Raw genomic sequence first — 12,356 nt, forward strand, 5'->3', positions numbered from 1 at the left:
GACCTGTCGTTTCACGGATAAAAAATTTAAAAAGAGAAGCAGAGTGGTACAAAACAAAAAAAGCCTATCGGATCGGACACTCTCCGGGCTGCATGTAAACACATTGTATCATAAAGCACAACTTGTAACGCAATAGAAGCTGCAGCATATTACAGGCCACGTTTCAGAACAGTCTTTAAAAGCATTGACGGCTGGTCGGCGGCTGTGGCTAATAGAGAAATGTGTGGTATGCTGGTATCAGCCCCCAAGTCCACGAAAAAGCCTGGTAGAAATGGGGAGGAGTCCCGGAGCGCGCTCTTTGGTCCATGATACGGACGGAAAAAACCAACAAACCAAAACGTTTGACTGTGATTCAGCTGGAAGTCGCCTAATAAAGGTTCTGTAAACAGGTACATGCAATTTCAAGGTCGTTGGAAAAAACACACACACACACACACACTCGCACACACACACAAAAACAGTTGCATTTTGGTTCTGTCCTTTCGACGAGTGGATCAAGGTCTATTTCCCCCGTCGGCTCCCCCAGGTGAATGTCATTCCACGTCGGCGAGAAGCCCCCGGGCTGAGGCTTCACCGCTTCCATCCAGAAAGCCCACCTGTCAATCCCAGCATGGCTGGCCGAGTTCGACAGTTCCTCTAAAGCAACCCCCCGGTAAACCCGGGAAGACGGGCCGGGGGGCCTCGCACACGGACCTACCTTAACCTCCATCACCACCACACACCCCCCCCCACACCCTAACACCTCCTCTCACACTCACACCACACAACGTCCATCCCTGCGGACTAAAAAAAGGTACTTCCAGCTCCGCCCCCCCCCCGGGGAGCAGACCCACGTCGCCCCCCCCCCCCCCACTATGTGTCGGTGAGGACGTGCCAGTGGCAGACCTGCTGGCCCTCGGCCTCCTTCATCTGGCTCCAGTGGGCCTGCTGCTCCTCGCCCGTGCTGTTGAGGCCCAGCGACACCCAGCCCAGCTGCTCCCGCGGCCGCATGCTGCTGCGCCGGCAGAACACCGACACCACCAGCGACACCTCCGACAGCTGGAAGAGGGCCACCTGGAACACGAAGCTCTCCTTGTAGGTGGGGTTGGGCTGGCCGCGGCACACGCCCGTCTTGCACTTGGACATCTCCTTGCCCTTGGAGTCCAGCATGGTCAGCTTGACGTAGGTGTCTGTGGTGGCGGTGGTGGGGGAGCAGGGGGCGAGGGAAGGAGCAGGGGGAGAGAGTATGATGAGAGGCTGACCTCTAGTGGTGAGGGTTAGGTACTATGGGAGCTTGCACACATTGGGATGTGACTTCTGTGAATCTTAGATGATGTATTCCTATAAATGTTGATGATAACCTATACCGTAAATGTTTTTCTTTACTTGGCCCTAAAGGCTGAAGTACATCAGAGTCATTTGTGAATTGACCTGGATATATATATCTACCAGTGAGAGTTATGTGCTATACAATTGTATAGAGCATGTAGAAACCAATGCAAATATAGAATCAGAATGTATTGCTACATTAACAATACAGACAAACATTTGGACAGAAACTGCTGAACGAAGGAGGTGGACAGAGGGCTGGAGAGATAGATTGAACGGTTCAAAGTCCGTGGGAACAGAAACAGAACAAAGAAGCAGGCTCAGACTCACCTCTCATGACATAGAGCTGGCCTCCTACGACGTGCTTTATACAACAAAACAGGCCGTCTGTGACCCACAGCACACAGCACACACACACACCACACACAGCACACACAGTGTAAAGAACAGGGAGGATCAGAGAGAAAAGGGGTGGAAAGTTAGAAGAGAACAGGACTCACCATGCAGGGATCAAATGTGTGTACGTTAAGGGGTACTACAGCAATACACACACAACACTCACAAGTTCCTTGTCCATCACCAGAGTAATCTCTCTCTCCAATCCATTATATATATTATACAGCTGTGTCCTGTTCAGGCTTGTCCTGCTGTGTTAGTCTGTGTTGGTCTTGGTTGTCTCCACGGTAAAGTTTGTAACCTTTTTTTGAGTTCTCAAAGTGGATTTTGGAGTCTTTCTTGCCTACATGCCTTTTTCAGAGTTATTTTTATGAGTTTGCCTTTTGCCCTCTTCTGAGTTTTTCTTGTTAGTAGGACCAGTAAAAATACTTTTCTTCACTTTCATGTCTTTGCACTTTGGTCCCATTAGCGCCCGCCTAGCAGCGTTTCCCTCAAAGAATGTATAAAGGTGTCCAAAGTGTATGGGCAGGTCTCGGAAGGCAGCCTGTGTCAAAGCTGGAGGGGTGTGTGTGTGTGTGTGTGTGTGTGTGTGTGTGTGTGTGTGTGCGGGGGGGTCAGAAAGTGCAACCATCCCACTGTCGCCCCATCCCACTTTGTTTTTTTTCTCCGAGATCCGGTTAAACCCTTGCGGGCGCTCACTCACCCGTGGGCTTGTCGGAGACGGCCGTCTTAAAGTGGCTGCCCTGGATGACCTCTGCCGACAGGCGGCCCGTGGACGCGTTGTACACCAGCCCCAGCAGGATCTCGGGGGCGCAGGACTCGCCCGTGGAGCGGTACGACAGCGCGCCGGCCGAGCGGGACACGCTCACCAGAGAGCCACAGCCCTGCACCCCGACGGAGGAAACACAAGCGAGGGAGAGACCAGAGGAAGAAGCAGCGTGTGGTGTGGGTTAATGCGGAACCGTGGAGTCCTCCACTCGGGAGGACGGCGGACAGATTTTAGACACAAGTCGTTCGTCACACCTCGGGGTGCTGGGGAGGAACAATTCAAGGTTCAACAATAACCGGCCTCCACCGTGTGAAGCCTGGGATATTAGGGAGGAGCGGAGAGAGAGAGAGAGAGAGAGAGAGCGGGAGAGAGAGTGTAAGAAAAAGAGAGAGAGTGAGAGTGGATATTATCCACTAAAGTCAAGGCAAAAATACAACCCCTAAAAAGGGAAAAAGGAGGACTCAAAGTGACAAGAGGCACATTATCTGCACTACACATTAGATAACGTCACGATATTTACAGCACGTGGCGATTTAACCCAAAGAAAAACACTATGCATTTCAACGTCGTTTTACGTCAACACAGCACATTCCTCCGTACCGTGAGCTCGGAGCCGGGCTCCAGCGTGACGGGCAGCGCCATCTTGCCCTGCAGGTTGAGCTTGGTCAGGTAGAAGACCTTCTCGCCCAGCACGCGCTCCTTCTTCATGCGCTGCACGCTGTACAGGCGGAAGCGCACGGCGTGGTCCACCAGCGCCTCGGCCGTCAGCCGGCTGAACTTGAAGGTCTCGGTGAACACGGGGCAGGGCCCCCGCTGCACGCCCGTCTTGGCCCGCTGCTTCTTGGTGGGCAGCAGCACCAGGTGCACCTGCCACGCCACGTTGCCCGCCTGCCGCGGCGGCGGGATGTCGGTGGCGGCCGTGACGGTGACGGCCAGCCACTGCTGGCCGGCGTCGTACTCGAAGGCCACGTCCAGCGTGCCGTACTTGGCCAGCGGCTCGGGCTCGTAGAGCGCCGGGAGCCGGGGCCCGGAGCCGTCCTGGAGAGGAGGAGGAGAGGGGGGAGGGAGGGAGAGGGGGGGGAGAGAGGGAGGGGGAGGGGGGAGAGAGGGAGGGAATGGGAGAGAGAGAGGGAATGGGGGAGAGAGAGTGAGAGAATGGGACGGGGGAGAGGGAGGCGGGGGAGGGAGAGGGAGGCGGGGGAGGGAGAGGGAGGCGGGGGAGGGAGAGAGGGGGAGAGGGAGGGACGGGGGGAGAGGGAGGGAGGGAGAGGGAGAGAGGGAGGGAGAGCGAGAGGGGGAGGGGGAGAAAGCGGGGATAGAGAGGGAGACGGGGAGGGAGTGGGAGAGAGAGGTCGGGTACGAAGCGATGGAGTAGAGGTCGAGAGAGGGAAAGAGGGAGAGAGAGGGGAAGAGGGAGAGAGGGGAAGAGGGAGGCAGGTAGGGAGTGGGAGAGGGAGGGGGAGAGAGGGAAAAAGGGATAGAGAGAGAGGGAGGCGGGGAGGGAACGGGAGAGAAAGGGGGGTAGGGTGCGAAGCGACGGAGTAGAGAGAGCGATAGAGAGAGAGAGAGATAGACGGGAAGAGGTCGAGAAGGCAGAGAGACGAAGAGAAGAAGAGCGAGAGAAAGGGAGACAACCACTTTGTGTTACACAACAATGAGCCCTGTGGTGAAATGTGACCTCGGCAGTGGATCTCTGCACCACAGCAGAACACGGCTCATCGCCTTGATGTGTGTGTGGGGGGGGGGGGGGGGGGGTGGGGGGTGGTCTTGACCTCACCTCGGGGCCCAGCACGGCGGTGCTGTCGCTGGGCACGTCCTCGTCATAGCCCTTGTTGAGATAGCTCTCCGTGTCCTGGTCCACGCTGGCCTCGCTGGAGCAGCGCTCCGGGGACGAGCCCCCCCTCCCCCCGCCGCCGCCGCCACCGCCCCCCCGTCCGCCGCGGCCCGAGCGCGTGCGGGAGCCCGAGTGGGACAGGCGCTCCGGCGTGTTCTGGTACGGCGGCGGCTGGAGCTCGTTGAGCGGAGACTCGCGCTTGATCCTCTGGATGCGGTTGGCTGTTGTTGTTGTGGTCGGGTGTGTAAGCACAGAGACGGTGGGGGTGAGGACGGCGATATGAGGGCTTTTCCTCTGCCACAGGATATAGGCTACCATTAGCTTCATTGAGAGATAGAGGGAGAGGGAGAGGGAGAGGGAGAGAGCGAGGTGGGAGAGATAGAGAGAGAGAGGGAGAGGGAGAGGGAGAGAGCGAGGTAGGAGAGATAGAGAGGGAGAGGGAGGGAGGCGGGGGGGGTACTACTAGGCTGTAGCAGAGCCTATAGGACCTAGGCGGAATTGAAAATCGGATTTCACAATGGGATTTCAATACGTCTATTTTCTATTGTGTCTTGTCTACACAATATTGAATTAACGATGCCACCTTTTCCAAGAACTTCATTGTTCGGATGAAATGTTTTAGCTCGGCTTGTGTCTTCCCACCGGTACAATCTTTACTAGTGTGGGCCGAGTTTGTGATGACTGTGAGCTAATTACGTGCTTACAGACCGCCGCCTCCAGCAACATGATGGGTCCAACCGAACATGAAGCCTGAGAGAGTGAAACGCCCCGTCCACGATGACTTGAGCTCGCCTGCCACCAGATCTATCTTTCTATTATACATCTAAAGTCTGATTTGTGAGACTAGCTGCTTTCAAAATGCTCCATTCCTTAGATCATTGAATCAATTCATTTTAAAATTGCTCTTATTTTAGTTATATTTCCATGCAAAGCCTTTGCAACAGCCCCCTTGACTCCTCATGATAGGACGGTGCACTAGTGATGGAGGCTGTGGTTCTCACCGTGGCCACTCGAGGCCTCACTGCTGTAACCCTCCTGGTCGGCCGACTGTTTGTGTTTGTTGTCCCATGCAGACACCGGCTTCTGCGGGATCTGGGCCTCGGGGTCCCGGTCCTCCTCGCTGTCCGACACACCCCCTGCTGGACAGACGCGGAGGTGAGCTGTATTTTACACCCGATACGCCCGTACGCATATCCAGAGAGATGAGCAGAAAGGGAAGACGCAGGTGGAGGGAAGAGGTACAACAACACTTTTGAACAGAGTGTTCAGAGTTTTCAGTCAAGTGGTGTGAAGGTCAGGGCTCGGAAGACAAGTATGCAGAAATCCGAGCTGTTTCTGAAACATCTGCGAGTGAGCTACATTTGTAAGGAGATTGGTTTCAAGCTGTTCACTCGACACCAAAACCTCGATGCCAACGAGAAAGTTAGCTTTGCCTTCATTACTGCTGCGCATAAATAATACGTAACAAACAACACAAAACAAAGATAGCGTTTCAGATTCCATGAGTGTTTGAAATAAAACACAGAACAAACTCCCTTCCCGACAACACAGGTATCATCCGAGGCTCCCCTCCCCACCGTATTCACGTTGCCATGACGTTAGCCCCCCTCAGCCCCGTGAAAAAACCCAAGCCATCAAATGATACCCGGAAAAGTCCACGTTCTATCCGTTATTAACACTGAGGTCATGTATTTGACGAGCTGTGAGGAGCTGTCGTGAATGCGGTGTAAGGACTGAAAGAAGGGAAAAAGAGCAAAGAGCAGCCAGGGGACAGCGGCCGGAGGGCGGCAGGGAGCACCTAACCTTTCCCCGCCTTCTTCTTCTTCTTCTTGATTTTCTTCTCTTTTTTCTTCTCTTTCTCCTCTTTCTCTTTCTTCTTGGGCTTCTCCGAGCTCTCCTTGGCCTTCTTCCTGAGAGACTTTTTCTTTTTCGTTGGCTGCTCCTCCTCCTCCCCCTCATCCTCCCCTTCCTCTCCAACCTGTCCTTGATTAGTCTTGTCTGGTTCCTCCTCCTCCTCCTCCTCCTCCCCCTCCACCTCCTCCTCTCCCTCCTTCGCCTGTCCAGCCGTCTCAGGGGTCTCCTGGCCAGACATGCCCGCCTTGTGTCCGTCCTCCCCGGCCTTGAGGGGGGACTCTCCGTCCTTCTCCTCCCCCTGGACGGCGTCCTGCAGGGCCTGGAACTCGGCCTCCTTCTCCTGCTGCTTGGCCCTCCGTTCCTTCCGCTTCCTCTCCTTCTCCTCTTGCCACGCCTGCTGCTCCGCCTTCTTCTTCTCCTCCTCCGCTATCTCCTCCTCCGTCTGCTTCACCCGCCAGCACCCGTCGCGCCACTCCCACTCCTGCTGGCTGTTGCTGCCGACGTTCTCGTCGGCCCCGGCAGAAGAGGAGGCGCCGGCATCCGCCTGCTGGATCCCCCAGGAGCCCCCGCGGTCGGCGCTGGCCCGCACCTTGCGGTTCCCCGCCTCGCCGCCTCCGCCGCCGTCCTCGCCCTCCTCCTCCTCGTCCTGCACCTTGCTGATGATGGTGCTGACCTGCTCCGTCAGCTGGTCGCTGACGTTGTAGGTGGCGTCGCTGACGGCGGTGGCCAGGTCGTCCACGCGGCTGCTCACCGAGTCCAGCAGGGAGGTGATGTTGACGGTGGGCAGGTTCTGCTGGAAGCTCTTGAAGAAGGCCATGGTGAAGACCACCCCGCCCGCCCGCCCCCTTCGGCCCCGCCTTCGTGGTCGTCGCGGTCGTCACCCGGCAACGGGCTGTAGCGCGCGCTGGTCGAGCATCACGGGTGACCGAGGTGCAGGCCGGCGTCGCCGCCTGGCATCGGCATGCCTTACGTCGCTGTGTGCGTACGTTTGAAATTAAAACATCAACTTATAGGTTCGTTCCTACAACTCACACACAACGTGAACTTTTTAAAAACACATTTGAAGCATTTTGGTGATTTACCGTAAATAACGTGATCGCTTTAGAGTGTATTTCCATTGCATGCGGAAATCAAAATCAAAAGGAAACAATAGACATCCTGAAATCATAAGGTCCCATTAAGTCTAGCGTGAGAGCCCCTCCCTGTTTTTGAGTGGGCGTTGCCATCAGAGCCACCACCAGTGGAGTGGAGAGGAGTGTGTGCGGGCACCTTGTTGGTCCCCTGTGTGGCTGTCCAGAACAGTAAGGCTGGAGGCACTCTGCGCTGACAGCTTGTTGCTGAGGTAGACGAAAAAGATCAGCATCAGCACCGCAAAGGCGACGAGGGAGGACAACGCGCCAAGCACCTCGGGAGAAACTGAGGAGGAGCGGAGGAAGAAAGAGAGCGTGTAAGAAAGAGAGAGACAGAGAGAGAGAGGGGGAGAGAGAGAGGTTTGAGATAAGGTGGACAGACACATATCAGCACAGAATAAAATTAGAAGAGAAGAGGGAATATTATACAATTGATGGTCCTGCTAATGTCTTTGACAACCCAAAGCGATCTCTCGGAAATAGGCGCTCTGTTATTACATTACAAACCTAATAAACGGGATACACTCCTGAAACATTAGGCCCACTACACTCCTCATTTCCAAGCACTATATTAAGACCACTATCAAGGGGTCCAAATGCAGCACTCAAGTTTTGCTGTCCTCCACACTTTGACCTACTTGCATACCATTCATAATTCTGCATAATGCATGGCCGGTGCACTTTATTTGACTAGCGGTAATCCCATTTGTATAAAGAACGTCTCACAAATTAGACTAGCGGGAGCAAAGTTGGCTCCTTATGCAATCATGAGACAATCCAGTGGGTTTTCTCCTCTTCAAAGGGAAAATGGGAACAATCTCCATGAGTCTATGTAGGCCACACTTCATGTGACTATGTGGCCCCAGAGTAGCTTGTGTGTTTTTTTAACTGGAGCTCATCCGATGCCATTATCAATGCTGAAATGTTAGACAGAATGAAAAAAGTAAACACATGCATACGCACAACCAAACGCACACATTGGTTCTACACTTTATGCATCACAAAGGGCAGCTCAGACTGCCAATCAGATATTATCCAACATCAAACCTGTCTCAGTCTCTCGTACAGCCACACGGGTAGAGACGGTAAACCCAACACATATTTTGGCTGGACAGCCTGTTCTCGCCATGACAACCCACGGAGACGATCTAGGCTTGGCAGCGGACGCCGTCTGGTGCAAAGCTGAAGCTCCGGGAGCACCAGCAGTGCAGGACCAAAGGGAACAACGGAGGGAGGCAAGGGGACAGTGTGTCCGATTTAAAAACCTACCTTTCTCCCTGCTCCGTTATTGATCGGCGGATCAGAGAGTGGACAAGCTCCTATGTAGTCAATCCACATGAAACAAAGCCATCACATATTGGCACAGAACACCCCACCATCTCCGGTGAACAGAATAGCAGACTAGAGTGATCCGAAACTATTCCCCGTAGATCCGTGCAACAGTGCAGTAACTAGACTTCTGTCCAAACTGATAACGGACGGCTTTGTCACTCCCCCCCCCCTCACCTCCCTCCAACTACACACACATCAACATATCCCCCCATAACCGCCCACACCCTATCCACCCACCTCCCATCAGATCACTGTGAATGACGGTTCACACAAGGCCTCGCTCTCGGCATGTCAACACGGCTGAATAATTCAGGCGTCAGAGGTAAGGTGATCTCTGTCCCGTGCCTGTCAAGCAGCAGCAGGTGGGGGCAGGTACAGACAGCTCCCAGAGCCACTGACGCAGCAAGCACCACGCCATGTAGGAGGGGAGGGGGGGCAATGGTCTATGATTATTAAGCTCTGTAATCATTATCATCATCCACCTCCTCAGTATGCACGCCATCATCATCATCATCACACTGTAATTGTGATAAAGGGCTATATAAATGCACTTCACATATTCATATTAAAGGACACGCAAAGCCTTGTATAAATCTTGTCACAAACAGCATAACATGTCATGTTGGTGGTTATTTCAGGACTGCCGTTTCACTCTCCTTTTTCCCTGCTCTCCACACTCTCCTCCTTTCTATCCCTCTTGCCGGTCCTTTTTTGTACGTGAGCAGTGGACAGGAAGCACCCACTTGAGTTAAAGTGAGTGTATGTCTGTCTGTGTCTGTGCGTGCATGTGTAGGTGTGAGTGTGTGTGTGTGTGTGTGTGTGCGTGAATATGCGTGTAGGAGGTACCCATGGAAACGGTGTTTCTTGTTTATCCATAATTTCAGGACATGGACAAGAACCAGCAGATGTGTTTTTTTCTTTGGCATGTTTTTTTCTACACTGCAGAGTGGGAACCAACGCTCAACTTGTGACTCAGTGTGGTGCCTGGAAGCTCAACCTGGCTCCGTCTACAACTAGATGACAAACTTCAGTGTTCATCCTGAACGTGGGACTTAACACTGCCTCCAGAGAAATATCAGCTATTTCTGTCTTGTTGTACTCTTACCATTTCTGTTTTTCTGTTGAAAAAACGCCAATTAAATACCAGAGCGTACATTGCCCATCTTCGTCTTAGTGCACTTTCTCCTGAAGAAGAGAAAAAAATACCTACATGCCTTCACAATTCAGATAAAGGATAGAATTCCTGTTCAGATCATTGTTGTAGAACATCATGGGATATCATAATGTGCACACATCTTAAAATAAGTACAATTAGTGTACATTAGTCTTGAAGCTCAGCGTGGGCTGGTCTCAAAGCTTCTTGGCTTTGGGGGTATTTAAGACAAATGCAATCTGGGAATGTTGCTTACCGGGACCTCTGCCTTGTGCGAAACAAAGCCGACCCTAACCTCCCTTGCATAAATCATGACCTCACAGCAGCCTGCATCCCAGTGAAGTGTATTAAAACCTGATACGTCATGTATAATTCACACGCACTGCTGGCGGACGGACACTTTTCCATAGTATTTTTCATCGGGTGTGGCAGTTCCTCTACATGGACATAAGAGTTTGGACACTTTTTTACACTTTTTCACTTTTGATACATCGATTCTTTTTAAACCAGCATGCAAAATCAAAAATGGTACTTACATCCATACACATATAAATGAGCATACACATAATGGACCCTTTTCACAGAGGTGTCACGGTAGAACAAATGCAGGTGTCACTCATGACACCTTTACGTAACGGGTAATGGTAGTGTCATAGATATTTAGACGCCACATAGCTCTAGCTAAGCATTAAGAACTAACTATCTACTGACAATGAATTATTTTTCCTTCACATAGGTGATTCAGTTCATGTAGGCCTAAGACTAACGATCATACACACTCCTCTCTTGAGGATTTAGCAGCAATTATACTATAACTAACTAACTATAACTATCAAGATTAGTAGTAGACAAAACTTTTAGACAATGTAAATGTTATAGTGCTTTTTATCCAGGAACACAGCAGCTCACCTGATTAATTGTCTTTGTTTACAGGCCAGTCTTGGCCCTCCACTCATCTTCACTAGTCACTGCCAAGGTACGTAAAAGGAGCCCACCGATAATTAGTGTTATGAGCGACACCTGTGTTAGTCCTATTACAACACCTCAGTGGAAAGGGTCTAGTACACACATACCTACTGACAAGACATTAGAAAACAAACAAATATACAAACACAATCACACATACTGCATTTACCTCTTCTAGCACAGATGAGCTCATGGACACCACAGTTCCTCCCCCCTCCTAGGAGAATCCAACACACACACACACACACACACACACACACACACACACACACACACACACACACACACACACACACACACACACACACATGAATTCACACACACATCGAGACACACAAACATGCACACATAAACAGATAGCATTGTCAGTGTGTCAGAATTTACAATCTTGTTCACTGACCATATGGCTTGCCTGCAGGTTAAGAGGGAAACACACATGCGCTCCAATTTAAGTGGAACTAATTGGCAATGAGCAATTGAGCAAGCGTGTTAATCAGATATAATTTTTTAACAACCACGTCTAAATAGTGTTATGCAATGGGACCGCGGTTTGTGTAAGTGTAAGTGTGTGTGCGTGTGGGTGTGTGTCACATGTAAGTGGCTCATTGACCATTAAAGCACTGCAATTATAAACTTTCTGGATCATAGGCTGCTAAAGCTATTGATTGATATTGCTTGGAGAAAAGATAGCTCACATTAGAGAACATTCACACAACTTCAGAAGAGTTCAGAAACACTGTGGATATTAGCAGGGACACAAATAGACATGTCTGTCACAATCCGGTGACATTCGTTCCGGAACACTGTCGCCCGTTAATATGGCCCTACTGACGTCCATTTATGAAATTGTTTCCGGTATATGTCCACAGCTATGACGGAGTCTCTGACGGTGACAACAAACAACGTGAGGATGCACGTGATACACCTATGTAGACTAGTATCTTCTCTCGGAACGATACAAATAAAACATGTAAAGATACGGCAAAGCATGTACCGGAAGGTCCCAGTGTCCGTTAAGACGACGTAGAATGGTACGACAAAAATGTTTAAACATCCCTCAAGAGCTAAAAATTCCCCTGAATCCCGTACTAGCTCGTCTCCAAACATAGGATAGCCTATTGTGTTTAGGGGGAAATATCAAAATTAATGGTATTCGGTTCCATGACGCCTGCCATCAACGCATAGCATCATATCACTCCGTCGGTCGCTGTCCGATTCAGCACCGCTTCCCGCGCCCGAGCCCGCGCGCATCCCGTGAAGGCTTCCATAACATTCCTGTATCAGGACGGTCCTACTTTAGCATCGGGTGCTATCAGCATGCTCCGAGAGCCTCTAGATTCACCGTATTTCACCTCGTCTAAAACAACGTTCAATAAACGAGGTCTGTGAAATACAAAGCATAAACACTGTCCCATGCAAGTTACACAAGTCCCGCAGAACACCTGTGACGATGTACTCACCATCAATCGCCATGATGTTCTGCTCTGGACTCTACCAACGCGCGGGGGTGATAGAGAGAGGTCATTCGTGTGCCATTGGAAGGGATGGAGATAAAAATAACTGGTCTCGGAAACGGTGTGCGTGTGTGTGTGTGTGTGTGTGTGTGTGTGTGTG

General features: G+C 51.6%; 1 protein-coding gene across 1 annotated transcript; it reads right to left on the minus strand.

The window, feature by feature from the left end:
* Window positions 1-852: 852 nt before the first annotated feature.
* On the minus strand, window positions 853-6,978 carry syt14b (synaptotagmin XIVb; the record flags this gene model as incomplete). Its single annotated transcript, XM_084484274.1, has 8 exons — window positions 853-1,169; window positions 1,639-1,695; window positions 2,408-2,588; window positions 3,074-3,511; window positions 4,251-4,528; window positions 5,309-5,446; window positions 5,953-6,040; window positions 6,343-6,978. 8 exons carry the CDS (start codon window positions 6,976-6,978, stop codon window positions 853-855), a joined length of 2,133 nt encoding a protein of 710 aa, XP_084340400.1.
* Between the last annotated feature and the right edge of the window lie 5,378 nt (window positions 6,979-12,356).

The sequence above is a fragment of the Micromesistius poutassou genome (assembly GCF_964030765.1).
Source record: "Micromesistius poutassou genome assembly, chromosome: 19".
Lineage (NCBI taxonomy): Eukaryota > Metazoa > Chordata > Actinopteri > Gadiformes > Gadidae > Micromesistius > Micromesistius poutassou.